At 35.1% G+C, this 15,816-nt stretch overlaps 1 protein-coding gene across 9 annotated transcripts in view; it reads right to left on the bottom strand.

The window, feature by feature from the left end:
* The window catches only part of l(1)G0196 (inositol hexakisphosphate and diphosphoinositol-pentakisphosphate kinase), a 143,383-nt gene that overhangs the window by 944 nt on the left and 126,623 nt on the right, over positions 1-15,816 (bottom strand). For all 9 annotated transcript variants that reach the window (XM_072534461.1, XM_072534463.1, XM_072534459.1 and 6 more), the window contains 2 exons: positions 7,102-7,256; positions 1,641-2,548 (listed from right to left, as the gene is read on the bottom strand). In XM_072534461.1, coding sequence (XP_072390562.1) covers positions 1,641-2,548; positions 7,102-7,256 — 1,063 coding nt within the window. The remainder of the gene's footprint in view (positions 1-1,640; positions 2,549-7,101; positions 7,257-15,816) is intronic.

Raw genomic sequence — 15,816 nt, 5'->3', positions numbered from 1 at the left:
TTTATTATTTACTGAATTTTTCGAAATAGTACTCCTCATTACAATACAAAGAATTTAAATTATGGTATATAGAACTACTGAGAACATAAAAAGACATACAAAATTAGACGTACATCAGAATATACATGTATACATCAGTATACATGTGATCACCTACAAATTGCTATGGAATTACTCGGCAATTAAGCAAGTACAACTAAGGATGGTGACAAAAACTAAAAGAATGTAATAGAGACACCATTTGCTGATTTTTATCTTTTGAGAGGCACTTTAATATTTAAGGAGGCACTAAGGGAAAGATTTGAAGGTGTAAGGATTGGAGGGAGCATCATTAATAAGATAGGGTTTGCAGACGATACCGCAATCATGGCAGAAAATATAGACGATTTACAAATTCTTGTAGAAATTATTAACAGAGAAAGCAAAAAGATGGGTCTAACAATGAATATAGATAAAATGAAATATATGGTGATCTCTAAAATCCCTGTTGATAACATACATCTGACAGTGAAGGGTAAACCGTTAGAGAGGGTCGACAAGGTTAAATACCTTGAAGAAATTATAAACTCACACTTAGATCAAGATGAGATGATAAAGAACAGAATTAAAATAGCTCGAAAAGGATTTTATCGTAAACATCGTATCTGGGCCACATACTTCGAAACGATAAATACTCCCTGCTACACGTCATCATGCAACGAAGAGGAAAGGGAAGAAAGAAGAAATCTTGGCTGAGGAATATCAGAGATTAAACCAACCTCAGTATTGAACAGATATTTTACGTTGCAAAAAACAGGGAAGCGGTTAAAGAAATGATCGCCAACCTTCGTTAGAAGACGGCACAATAAGATCTTTTGGGAGAACCATAAGCACACAGAATCTAGCATAAAAACTTAAACAGCAACATGAAAAATATGACAGATCTCCTACGCTATTTTCAAGATCCTATAACCTGATCAGGTTCTAAAAAGACCTATTCCAGGTATTTATGGTGTTAGCGAACAGTAATTACCCAGCAGTTACAAATAGTATGCTACGCCGTTTCAACTCAATTTTTGTAGAATCCACATGATGCTTTGTCCACTTCGTCCATTCATCATCATCACTGGCTCGACAACCCTTTTTGGGTCTTGGCCTGTTCCAGGATTCTTCTCCATTCTGATCTGTTTCGTGCTTTTTTTCTCCAGTTTTTTATTTTTAAGGTTGTTATATCATTTTCACTTGTAATACCCTTTTTCCATGTCTTTGACCTGGAATATCTTCTCAGTAGAGGGCACTAAATTCCTTTTCCCATTTACGAACATCTTCCACACGTATTCTTGGGATACCTCAGACGGCCCTTGGTCCATTAAAAGAACTATTAGCTCCTTCTTTAGTAAGACCACCAACAATCTTTATGTTCTGCCAAACAGTTACTTTCTTAGCAACTTGCTTAATGAACAATTTGCACTTCCAAGCTGTTACGTACTCACAAGAGTCTAGAGTTTTTAGTACAACTTGACTATTAGAGGTCATACGAATTTAGTGTTCAATTTAGAATGCTCAAGGAAAAAACCCAATTAATCCTAAAATAAAAGCAGCTAAAAATCAATTACAAACTAACTATAAATTTACCATTTATATTTAATATGTTCACTTACTATATGACTTAGTTCGGACACTGACTTGCTTGTTTCTGGTGCGCATTTTTTAGTGCTGTATTGTGTTGCAGGGTTACTGAGTGATTTTTGTTTTACAATGGACTTTACTTTATCCACACTCGGTTCTGGTTTAATATCTTCAGTCATGAATGATGTAGTGGATGTACTGCCAATAGGGCTATCGCTAGCTCTTCGGTGAGTATTATTAATATCTAAAAAGCTATTACTTATTGATGATTTGCCATGAAAGCTTCTGGAAACTCTAGAAAGGGTTAACGGTTCTATATATTTTTCTTTTACTAATACAGCTCCTGGTTTTATTTTCGTCTGGTCTTGCTCTTTTTCTAATTTCATAATTTTATCGCAATCAACGCTTTCAGCTCGTTTAACACTTCTATTTTCCAGAAATTGCTCTTTTGATGCTGACCATTTATCAGATCCCGTGCTAGGTATATCTATAGAGATATTTGTGACCACACTATCCAATACGGATGATTTCTTATTTACAATTTTAAAATTTTTCCTTTCGAATTCACTGGAATTTACACTACTTGATGATTCAGTCTGTTCTGCATCCTTAATCGGTTTTGAGCTCTCTAATTTGAAGACATTGGTAAATATGTCCACATTTTTTGTTAAAGAAGAAAGAGGATTTGTGCTTGTTGGTTGAGTCTGGAATAAATTACTAGATTCCATCGGTTTGGGGCTACTGGGGTGGTTAAATATGTTATTTAAAACAATTACTGTGTCAGTTAATGTGCTGTTGCTATTATCTCCTACTGTTTCACAGTTTTCTATATCTTCTGTTACTGTAATATCGCAGTCAGCACCAGAACCGACGGTAAGATCGTTGGTGTTGAAATCAACTTCTGATCCAGACACTGGAGTAACATCGCCACTTTCTGAACCTGAAAAATACGCAATAAAGTTTAAATATCAAGTAAACATCCAACCACATTAATAATAAAAATATTAATTAAACGTCAGCGTTTACAGAATGAGGATGAAGTATCGGCCAGATTCCGAATTAACAAATCTTCTCGATTTGGATCAGATCCAGAGATGAATAGTGAATCCGTTGAAGCTAAGGGTGCGTTCATAACGGAGACCATCGCATGGTATCCTCGCCTAGATCATAGCACTGATAGTTAAGTGAACGCTCGCATTTAAAATAATGCATTTATTTTACCTTTCGATCGATACGATGGTCGGAGCGAGGCTCGCTGGTCGGGGCCTCGTAGTGTACTAGAATCGAGGGTCGAAAAAATACTAAGCTGGAATACTATGGTCCAAGTCTATGGTCCGATACGTGGCTCGAGACTGGGCGGTGTGCTTTGACGGTGAAAGTTGGCATTTTTAAAGTAATGCATTTATTTTACGTGGCGATGATAATATGATACCATCCTATGGTCCGAGCGAGGGTCGGCGTCTCGTTACGAGCGCACAGGTCCTAGGACAGGTATCGTTGTGCAATGAGATAGGGTAACCACAGAAAACTAATGTCCCCTTGTCAACTCTTCAAGAATCTCATTGCAGACGGATGTCAGTGACGTTCTACAAGAGAAGAAGAGTTGAGGAACCTAAAGAGTGGATGTCCCAAAATGGTCTCCAAAACTCTCTTGCTTAGGAATTGAGTTAAACGGGGTTTTAATGTTTTAATGGGAATTGTGTGAAGGCCGACGTTGATAGCGAGTGGCTAAACATAATGTGAGCTCTTCGATAGTGTCTCGGACAAGTTCGTCTCTTTTTTCGAAGAGGATAATAAGAAGAAACCTTGACTTCATGTTGGCACTGGAGTGTACGTGGGATTTGTGATATTTTTTGCAGTTGGGACAAGTTGTAAAGAGATGTCTGCGTTTACAGCACTTTTAGCTGTACATTCGGCGTTCGATTTAAAGACTCTCGCAATGAAGTCCCACTCCGTCAATGAGAATACTTTTCAAGGGTACCTCTGTGTACTTGGTTTCAGAATCTGTAAAGGCTCAAAAATTTGTGGGGATAGTGCTTGATCTGGCGATTATACGGTCGTCTTTCGTAAAAGGTAACTTGGATTGAGTGATGATAGTCTCGATCTCATCGTTCCCTGTTTACTTTAGTCGTGACGAGACGATGGTGGGTTTGGTGGTGGAGACTTTTATAACTCCGATGATGTTTTGAATTCTGTGTTTGAACTCTCATTACTTCATGACTCTCAGTCATGAACATTAATGGTATTGTACGTATTTAAATATGATGCCGGTTTTTGGGGGAGAACTCTAAGTTCGTTTACTTTGATAATTTGGTAGATTTAATTCACTCTATAATTGTAAAGCAGGGAGAGAAAACTTAACACCGAAAGAAAGGAAACATAAAGAATGGATGAATGAGGAAATACTACAGTTGATGTGTGAAAGAAGGGTACACAAAACAAATAACCCGATAAGATACAAAGAAACAGATAAACTGATAAAAAAGAAAATAAGAGAAGCTAGAGAAAGATGGCTAAGTGAGCAATGCCAGGAGTTGGAACAACTGGAGCGAAAATATGACTTTTTTAATGTACACAAAAAGATTAAAGAAATGACAGGAAGGAGAAGAACAACACAGATAGGACAGATCAAAGATACAGATGGTATACTCATAACAGATTTACAACAAAAAATGAATCGATGGACAGAATACATATCACAACTTTTTGATGACAAAGATAGACAAGAAATCTCAAACGAATATACAGATGATACAGGGCCTGATATAATCAGAGAAGAAATAGATTATGCAATCAAACAAGCGAAAAATGGTAAGGCCCCCGGTCCTGATGAAATTCCCGTAGAACTGCTCAAACTTATGGACGATGAATCTATTAAAATACTCCTAGATCTATTTAACACAATATATAGAACTGGAATAATACCTAGGGAATGGCTCCGTTCGACCTTTATACTACTGCCAAAAAAGGCAAATACAAGGGAATGCAGCGAATATCGTACGATAGCTTTGATGAGTCATGCTCTAAAACTGTTCCTGAAAATAATCCATAATAGGATCTATAGGAAATTAGACGCAGACATTAGTAACACTCAGATGGGATTCAGAAAAGGGCTGGGTACAAGGGAGGCTCTGTTTGCAATGAACGTTCTCTCACAGAGATGCTTAGACATGAACCAAGAAATTTACACCTGCTTTATTGATTTCGAAAAGGCCTTTGACAAAGTACAACATGAACCACTAAGACAAATTCTAATAAAGAAAAATATAGACAGCCGAGATATTCGAATTATATGCAACCTATATTGGAATTAAACAGCAAATGTGAAGGTTGAGGGTAGGCTAACAGAAGAAATTCAAATCCGTCGAGGAGTCCGGCAGGGATGCATCTTGTCGCCACTTTTATTTAATCTGTATAGTGAAGCTATTTGTGAACAAGCACTCGAGGAAGATCTTGGTCTGATAATAAATGGTGAGACGATCAACAATATAAGGTATGCTGACGATACGGTTCTCCTAACGGGAACGCTAGTAGAACTACAACATCTCGTTCAAAGTCTCAATATATACTGTAACAGTTACGGCTTGAAAATTAATTTGAAAAAAACTAAATTTATGGTAATCACGAAATCAAAGAACATCAGAGCTAATCTTGTAATAGACAATACAACGATTGAGCGTGTGTCCTGTTATAAATATCTAGGTGCTTGGATCACAGACGATACTGATCAAACAAAAGAGATTAGATGTAGAATAGAAATCGCTAGATCAGTCTTTAATAGAATGCGCAAACTCTTTTGCAATCGTGATATCAATATAAAGTTACGAATACGAATGCTGCGGTGTTATGTCTTTTCTACCCTGTTGTATGGAGTAGAGGCTTGGACACTAAAACAGTTGACCACAAAAAACATCGAAGCTTTCGAGATGTGGTGCTATAGGCGCATTCTCAGAATATCATGGATGGACCGCGTCACTAACACGCAAGTACTCCAAACTTTAGACAAAAGATGCGAAATTCTAAATGAGATAAAAACTAGAAAGATGGAATACTTGGGGCACATTGTGAGAGGTGAAAAGTACGAACTTTTAAGAAATATCATGCAGGGCAAAATTAAGGGCAAAAGAAGTGTGGGAAGAAGAAAAATATCGTGGCTTACGTGAATTGTTCGGGTGTAGTTCGATTGAACTTTTTAGGCGCGCTGCTAACAAAGTCGCAGTGGCCATGATGATTTCCAATCTCCGATAGGAGTGGCACGAGAAGAAGAAGAAGAAGAATGATTGTAAAGAGTTTTGAAGCGTGAGCGGTATAGAAGGGGTCTGAGGAGAAAGTGTCCTATCCTGCGTGTGTCTAGAGTTGGAGAGTTGTTGGCTGTGATATAGCTTTTTAGGTTATTTTAGTCCTTTGGGCATATGAGGTTTTTGCGGATCTTTAAAGTGTTGGTGGCATTTGGAATTTGATTTCCGATCTACTTCTAATAGATGCGAGCGTGTTGTGGGGTGGATGGGCTCTTAAGATGGATTGCGCGAGGTGGAGAACTCTCTAAGGACTTCATGGAAGTCTTGGGAGAAATTATTCTCCTAATAATCTATTTTAATAGAAATATGAGGGGTTCGGGGGTAGTTAACATATTACTGTCTGCTTCAGCACAATGGAGTTTACTAATTTTAGGATAACGGTAACTCGTTCAGTGACATATAATGAAGGATTGGATGTTTTCTAGATGGGGACTATTTTTTGTTGTTCTTACAAAACGTCTCACCTATAGACTCACTGGCAAGTTAACCACCGATTAGTGATTTATCAGTGATCTTTCCCAATCGGACGTTTTTTCGCGGACTAATACGCAGGAAAAATTTCCCTGTTGCTCCAAATTTACTACTTTCGAAGTATGGTTCTTTTATTGAAATTTTGTAAGGATCCTTATATTGCTGATTGTTCTGCTCGTCGACCTGCGCGTCGCGTCTGTTACGGCGTTCTAACAGATAATGCAGAGTTGGGTTCCAGATAAGGGATAATGTATAGCCTTCCTTTTCGGTTATATTCTCGGGATGACTTGGGAATTCTATAACTTCACGAATTTTTCAGGAATAGAAGACTTTTGGAAAGAAAACGGTCCTTTTTTGTATGTGATCATAGAAATGTAGCATAGATTATAGACCAGGAAGGTCCGCAACGGTAAAAATTTCATTAACGGTTTTTTGAATAGTATTATTTAATTTTACTGCTTCAAAGAGGTTTTTTGCATTTTCACAAAGTGGCATACGTAAGATTATGTTTCCTTCCAAGAATTCTTTAGTCTTTGGTTATTTAAAGCTTGCAGAGACTAAATGCCATTGTATTTCTACTTGCCGTGCAATTGGCAAAGTTAATAAGGTGTTTTTCCTTTGCCTGTTAAGATTGTCTTGATTAGTTGGCACGTTTTACCGCTTAAATACCAGTACGTCGTTAAAAGCATAAAATAAATCAAATCGTAAAATTTCAATAACTTACCTTTTGGTTTGTTATTATTGGCATAATATTCCGTGAATTCGATCGATTGCGGAACATCTTTTTCAAACGAGTCTAACAGCATTCCAACATTTTCTAAATCTTGATCTAATCCCGGCACTGCCGGAAACATTTTGTTGAAGTTATCCACAGTAATACTAAAAATGAATGTTAGTTATGAATGATACAGATAGATGACCAAGATAAAATTAATGAATGCAGGTAAAACGGTGCAGAGTGTTAATGTATGACTCGTTAGGTATGATTCAACATACACCGTAGTACTTAATCCAATCATACTCAATTACACTGATTTTTTATTTATAATAAACTAACAAACGGACTATAATAGAGCCCCGATAGAATTCTTGGACGTAACGAAGGTTTTGCAGGACGTCTAACGATTTGATTAAGAACGTTCCCAATTGAACATAATTTTGGATCATTATAATGAATAAAATACACTGCACAGTATCCATTTCTTCTTCCAATACCTATGGGTAACCGAATGCTGACAATTATTATTTTGATCATAATTTTATTTGTTCATATTTTATTTGGTCTAAAAAGTATTGTGATGAATGTAGTAAACCACCAAGTAGTAGTGTTCTTAATTTCTTTAGTCCGGACATTTTTTCTTCTTTATTTTTTATAATTGGTTCCATGTCTCATAATATGTCTCAAATAGAATAGAATGAATAGAATATAAATATGCTTTATTGTCACTGAAAATTATTGAACAATTCTATGGACAAAGCTAAAAAAATCAGTCAAAAAGTACAAAAAGTATAAAACAAAAACAAATATAATAAAAAAACAGAACAATACAATTTTAAATTAGTAAAATTATTGTATAACTTACATAATTTGTACAGACAACAACAAATGAGACAAATTGTAGCCACTGCTTGAGACACCCAAATGTAATTATAAACAATACCAATTTTGTTTCTTTGTTATACATTAAGAAACTCGTCAACTGAATAATATGGTCTCTCAGAGAGATAGATTTTTGTCATCTTACGAAAGTTAATGAAAGATGTTGCGGATTTAATTTCTCTTGGAAGGTGATTATAAAGTTTTTTTGCACTATAGAATAGAATTCTTTACTAGCTGAGTGGACGGGATCGGTAAATAAACGTTACAATCCGAATTTCTAATGGAGTAGCCATGATCAGATCTATCGGGAAAAATGTTTAGATGCTTGCGAATCAAACAAACCGTTTCCAAAATAAATAAAGAGGGAAGCGTCAAAATTCCGTGATTTTTGAAGTAGGTCTTGCAATGAGTTGTTTGTTTGAGACCAAATAGATAAAGAATTGCTCTTTTTTGCAACTTAAAAATAGTATCAAATTGGGCCACTGTACTAGAACCCCAAAATGGAAGTCCATATCGAAGATGGGAATATGCCATTTTGACAGAAGATAAATGTAGTTCCTTCGAAACAGATCTTATTGCAAAGCAAGCTGAGGCTAGTTTCTTCCTTAAGGAGTCAGTATGCAAGGACCATTTAAGATCGCTGTCGACAAGAATACCTAGAAATTTCACGGAATTAACGATACTGATTTGGCTCTCATTCAAAAGCAAGGGTTGAATGACTGCTTTATAAGATAATGCTACTGTCTTATCCACGTTAAAGCTAAGTAAGTTGGAGTCTGACCAAGCCTTGATTATAAGCAAATCAGCGGTTATAATTGAATGAAGCGTTGAAATATTAGAGCTGCTCCAAGTAATGGTATCATCAACAAATAGAAAAAATTTATTTTCCCTTTAATTTTCAAGTAAGTGATGTCATTAATGAAAAGTAAAAAAAGAATGGGACCTAATACTGAACCTTGTGGTACTCCACACTTAATGTTTTTACAACTAGAGTCGGTGTCTTTTATTCTAACCAATTGTTTCCTACCTACCAAGTAAGTTTTGAACCAATTCAAAGACACACCCCGAATTCCATAGAAAGTTAATTTTTTTAATAGAATGTCGTGATTTACGCAGTCAAAGGCTTTGGAATAGTCGCAGAAAACGGTGGCGGAGGAGAGGTTACTATTTAGTGATAGATATACCTCATGTAACACAGCAAACATGGCATCACTAGTACATTTATTAGACAAAAAGCCGAACTGATTTTGCGATAAATTATGTTTAAGGAGAAAGGGCATAAGTCGAACTTTTATAAGCCTTTCAATAATTTTTGATAGTGCTGGTAACAAGGCAATAGGTCTATAGTTGCAGGCATCAAATTTGTCTCCACCTTTATGAAGAGGAATAACGATGGCAGTCTTTAGGCAGTTAGGGAATGTACCTTTTTCAAGGGAATGAACTGGTCTTAAAAAGAAGGTATCAGCAATGTTTTTTGAATTAGGGAGATATGAAACTGGATCTTGTTGTGGCGAAATAGTTGAGGTTATATTTTTACTCACATTAACAAAGTAATCATTTAGATTTTCGGGGTTAGGAAAAGAAAAAGTTTGATTCGCTGCACTGGTTTTATTTCGAAAATCGTTTATTATTGACCAAGTTTCTTTTGAAATATTTTTGGAGCTTGTTAGGCGATTATGAAAGTAGGATTTTTTGGCTACTTTGAGTAGTTTTAGATAGCATTTTCTGTATGTATTGATATAATCAGAGATGGGGATACTGTCATTAAATTTTTTATTATATATAGGAGAAAACGCATATTATTCGCAGATATGCGAATGCCTTTGGTAATCCAAGGTTTGTAATGTTTTGGCCTGATGTTTAATAGAGGAAATGTTTTATTAAAAATAGATACAGCCCTATTTAGAAAATCACCAACATTACAGCTACATTAAAATATGCTACTTTTTTTAAAGTTTTTACCATGTACATTATGTTTCTTTCTCTTTACTAAATTTCGAAGTTCTTGATATTGTGTCCACCCATCATATTTTAAAAATTAATAAATTTAAATGATTTTTTGATTTTCAACTTGCTGTATCTTAAGTCTCTACGAATACTTCCTTTAAAAAATTATACAGCATAAACCTTCGAGTATTCCGATGAAAATGAGTGAATATAAATTGAAGTTTTTAAATAAATTCTATGAGGACTGATACATTTTAAATCATTTTGTTGTGAGATCTCATCAGTTTTATATTTACTCGTAAAACTTAAAAAGTTGGTCTTTAATTTCATATATCTTTTCTGTAGTTATTGCATATTTTAATTTGAAAATTTCCAGAAAACTTCCTCGTGTCTTATATTTTAATATTAGAAAACTTCCTTTCGAAAATTTTACTGCATAAGCTTTGAAGTATTCCGATGAACCAGAACGAATTCAACTGAAGTTATTCAATAACAAATTAGTCCATTAATTTGTAATCTCATATTACTCTTAATTTACTGAATTTTTAAAGTTACACCGAGTGTAATTGTGAAACATATTGATTTCATAGGTATTGAGGAAATGATTGCAATCATTTCCTCGGTTCAAATTATATTTGCCAGCTTTCCAAAGTCAAAGGTTTTTGTTCTTTGCAGAGGGCAATACACTTATTTGATGAATCGTAGCATTTTAATGAGATTATAAATATAGCTTCGGGGCTAGTTTGGGACGCAGTCTGTTATAAATTTTTACCTCAACAACAACTATAGTGTAATAATTCAGTAGCTGTCAATAAAACTAAATTTTTACGTCGTCGATCAAGAAGAATCGAACACAGGGAATTAGAAACAATTCGTAATTATAATTACATTCGAATTGCAGAGAAGTTTTGAAACAAATTCTATAAGGGCCGATACATTTTTAAAGATTTTGTTGAGACTTCATTAGTTTTATGTTTATGATATCTAATAGTTAGAGTGCCCGCCGCAAATTTTTTAGAGATTTATACTCTCTTGAAACTTCTTGTACGGCTTCCTTAGACCAAGTCTGCCACAGTTTTCCTCTGTGAGTTTTTTTGGTTCGGGGGCGTTTCCCCCCTATATTTTCCGAAACATGACCGTTTCACGACATGTGCAAAAATTATACATACTCTTGCCATATTTATTGAATGGCTTGATTTCAGTGAATAATAAAAGGAAATAATATTCTCTGACGCCATATATGGGACGGTAAGGGTGTCCACCCCTCCAAACATGACCGAAAAACGGTCAGTGCAAAAATGATAAATAACCAGCTAATTTTTTCTATATGCCTTGCTTTAACGAGGAAACTAACGGTTCTATTATTGTCTGACACCAAGAGCAAGCCCCTTTTCCAGTCTGACGAGTCAAACGTGCCCTTCTCACGGCATCTCTAAAATGATTAATAACATTTTTTTTTCAAACATATTTCTCTTTTAAATTAAATGTTGAATACATTTCATAACTTGTCTGACACTCAAAACGGGACATATAGTGTAAAATTTCAAAAAAACATTTTTTAAAATATAATTTTTCCGTAGCACTTGGGCCTAGTGTATGCTTCTATTTTTCAGATTAATTCTTTAATAAATAGGTGTCTTTTTTTTAAACATATATTTATTACAGCAATAATTGTTTAATTACAAATTAGAATGTTTAAAAACGAAAAAATCATTTTAAAAATTGAAAAAAATCTTGATGAGTTAGATATTGTTTAATAATTTAATTGTGCACTTTTTAAACATACTTATTGTAATTTAATTAATTTCATTCCCAAAATATCCCATAATCAGCTGGTTTTTGTATTTCGCGCTTCTAAGCGTCGGAGAAATATGTATACGTGTGAGTAATAATACTGGTTTTGGTGTGCGTGACATTCTTTTTCGGATATCACCATATGGGCGATAAGGGCTTGTCAAAGTGTGGCCACTTATACACTCCCACGGTGCCTTACAGAGGGTCTTCGACCAGTCTATTCGAAGTACTCTCTGTGTATCTTCCATCTTAGTTGATAATTACTATCTCTTAGACGAGGAATAAATGAAACACAAGGGTGGCACGAGACAAGGTCCAGCCACAGACATCGGACATTTCCAAAAAAATGGAGATAAAGTTGGCAATAGCTCTTACCATCTGTCATGTTTTCACGGGCAATAATTATAATCCCTCATTTTTTAGGAAGGGCAAAAAAGGCCATTTAAACTTTTAAAAAGCAATATAAATTATCAAAATGCTTTCCTGCAACTTCTGGAGATTTCTATTTCAGAAATGAATATTAATCGTGGCGTATTTCATGACATTGAAAAGTATGTGTGCAAATTGTATTCTGTAAAATCGACTGACGTCAATTTAGCGAGAGTTGAGCTTTTTGACAAAGCATTTTCATACTCAAAAATAAGTGAGATTGTTTTCAAGCGGCGGGTCAAAGGAATAAATGCATCGAGTATTCCTCCAAGTAAAGCTGAACTGCTCCAGCAAATAAAAAGGACCATGTTCATTTCTAGTACTTGGTGCAATGCACATTTAAGGCAACCAACAAAATATATACCCGAGGATTGTGGGTGGACATTGATTGATAATGAATATGTCCATTATTGGTTCGATGGTCCTCAAAGCCCTTCGTTTAAGAATATAACATCTGCTGGTGAAGGTAAATTAACATTATGTAATATACATTTTTCAAATATAAATACAATTGGTATATCCATGGAAAAATCTTTAGATATATCTGTAGAATAGTATATATAAACTGCAACAGTATGGTATAGTATACCCACAGTATGATATAGAACCCAGCATTGGGAGTAAATGTTTGCAACTTGTCAGACATTAATTTATATAAGGATTATGTTAGATTTAGATGGGAAGCTCAATACAGAACATCTTAAACTATATCACAAAGTAATTATTTTAAAATTCATCCAATTTACCGACAAACAGAACATTTGAGATTATAACAGGCATGAGTCATCTATATCACATTTAAGACTAAATCATAGACGCTTTCTAGCACATTTGTTTTGGATTGGTATCTTTGATTCTCCACGCTGTCCCCACTGTTCAAACCTATTCGCTATATACAAGTTCGGAAGAGCGACACCTAGTGGCATAGATCAGCGAAATTTTTAGCACTTTTAATATATTCGTCGTATATAAACTGCAAAAAAACTGACAGAAACTTGTTTACTTAATACAAAATTATAATTTATATCAATAATTAACTTTTTTTAATTAACAAAAAATTTTTAACTGTAAAAATCGGTAAGTATATTTTTCAGTGCAGATTTCGCCATTTGAACAATTAAGATAGAGGTTATTAAAAAGTAAAGTTTTCGGAAGAGTATCATAGATTAGCGGAGATTTTAGTAAACTGCAAATAAAATGACTCACAACTTGTTTGTTTAATACAATAATTATTGTGTATTGTGTATTATTGTTAATGAATTACGACTGATAAACTTAGCAGCAGCAATAAATATAACAGTCGTTAGCACCTATTTTGAATACAAGAACATACACAAGGTAATCTGGACCTCTCCTGATAGAAGAACAACGAGTCAGATTGATCACATCTTTATAGATTCAATGCATGAAATAGACGTAATAAACTACCGACGTTATAGAGGCCCAAACATAGACTTAGATCATTGCCTAGTGATCTCAACATTGAGTACTAGAATTTCAAATACCAGTAAAGAAAATAAAATGGATAGAAAAAAATGGAATGTTCAAAAGTTGAGAGATGCGAAATTGCAGAACGGTAGTCGGAAAACATTACCAACAGGCTAAGGAATCAAAATGTAAATGAAGAAGGCCAGACAGATATAGACTCCTACTGGACCAGAATAAAGAAAGACATTTAAGCAGCAACGAAAGATGAAATAGGAACAGAACTTTGTGCCCGTAAAGATCATTGCTTTGACGATGAATGCAAGAATGCAACAACAGAAAAAAATGAAGCCTACAGAAAGATGCTTATCCGAAGAACTACAACAACGTAGAGAATTAACAAACAAAGGGAAGATAAGAAAAAAGGATATACAGAAGAAAAAAACGAAACCACTTAAATAAGGAACTTAAATATACAGAAAACCTCAACAGAGAGAAAGAATTCTATAATTCTTGTAAGAAAGTTAACATCAACAGAAAAGAATTCAAGGCAACCACAAGACAATGCAGAAGTCAGAATGGCGACCTATTAACAAGGAAAGATGTATTGAATAGATGGGTGGAATATTTTAACCAGGCACTTAATATAGATTAAGAAGAAAACCTGGAAGACGAAAGATATGAGGTAAGGGGAACAGACGAGAGGGAAGAGGAACCACCAATGAAACTAGCCAGAAACAAATCACCCGGAATAGATAATCTCCCATCTGAACTATATAAAGAAGGTGGCCATGATACCATAATGGCATTACAGCAGTTTATAAAAGAAATATGGACACATAAATCCCTCCCCAATGATTGAAATATTGGAATACTTTGCACCATACACAAAAAAGGAGATATCTTTTAATGCTCTAACCACAGAGGAATTACGCTTCTAAATGCAGCGTATAAAATATTTTCCACAGTACTATGTCACCGTTGGAGTACTGTCACAAAATGGAGTTAGACAAGGTGATGCCTTATCAACAACACTTTTTAATCTAACTTTAGAAGCTGCTGTTAGAAAACTGGATATAAACGGCTGTATTAATACAAGATCAATGCAAATATGCGCATATGCGGATGATGTTGCCATAATAAGCCGCAACAAAAGGGTATTAAGCGAAAAAAATTATAGAACTGAAACGAGAAGCTGCTACGTTTGGTCTATATATAAATGAAAGCGAAACAAAATATATGGAGTGCACAAAATCAAATCAACATGAGAATCTGAAGGTAGACAACCATACTTACAAATATGCCTCCACTTTTCCCTACCTAGGCTCAATAATACATGACATCAGTCAAGAAATACAAGCACGGATTCTTAGCGGTAATAAGTGCTTTTATGTAAAGAAAGACTTAATGAAAAGTAAGTTACTGAATCGTGAGTCTAAGCTAGAATCTACAAAACAGTAATTAGACCAGTGGTCACATATGGATGTGAAACGTGGACCCTCTCAACCACTGATGAAAATCAACTGAGAATATTTGAGCGCAAAATACTAAGAAAGATATTTGGACCAACCAAATGCAGCGATGGTTCGTGAAGAATTAAAATGAACCACGAGCTGGATGAAGTAATGCAGAGCGCAGATATTGTTAGATTTGTAAAGTCACAAAGACTAAACTCGCTTGGTCACCTAGAAATAATGCCAGATAATCTAGCTGTAAAAGTAGTCCAGAGATGGAAGCCCCAAAAAACAGAACAATAGGAAGGCCCCGTAAAAGACGGATAGACGACGTAGAGAGGGATCTTAAAACCATGAACACCAGACAGTGGCGAAGGAAAGTATCCGACAGGGCAGAATGGAAGAACATTGTTAAGCAGGCCAAGGCTCACAAAGGGTTGTAGCGCCATTAGAAGAGGAAGACTATGTCACCGTATAACACCATATGCACAACGAATAGTAGGAAAATTCCCGGCTGGTTTCAGAGGTGGTAAATCGACAATTCATCAGATTGCAACCGTGATACAAATTTTGGAAACAACACTGGAATATGGCATTGATACTTATCACATATTTATAGACTACAAAGCAGCCTACGACTCTGTGAATGGAAGATAAATGTTCAAAGCAATGGAAGAGCTAGGAATACCAAATCAGTTGGTAAATTTAACAAAGTTAACTCTTGAATTCTTGGGGAAATTCAACAAAATCTAATCTTGGAAGAAATGCAGAGAGTAATAAATCACTGTCA

Source organism: Diabrotica undecimpunctata, chromosome 6 (assembly GCF_040954645.1).
Source record: "Diabrotica undecimpunctata isolate CICGRU chromosome 6, icDiaUnde3, whole genome shotgun sequence".
NCBI classification, from domain to species: domain Eukaryota; kingdom Metazoa; phylum Arthropoda; class Insecta; order Coleoptera; family Chrysomelidae; genus Diabrotica; species Diabrotica undecimpunctata.
The sequence above is the reverse complement of the archived record's forward strand: the minus strand, read 5'-3'. Positions and strand labels throughout refer to the sequence as shown.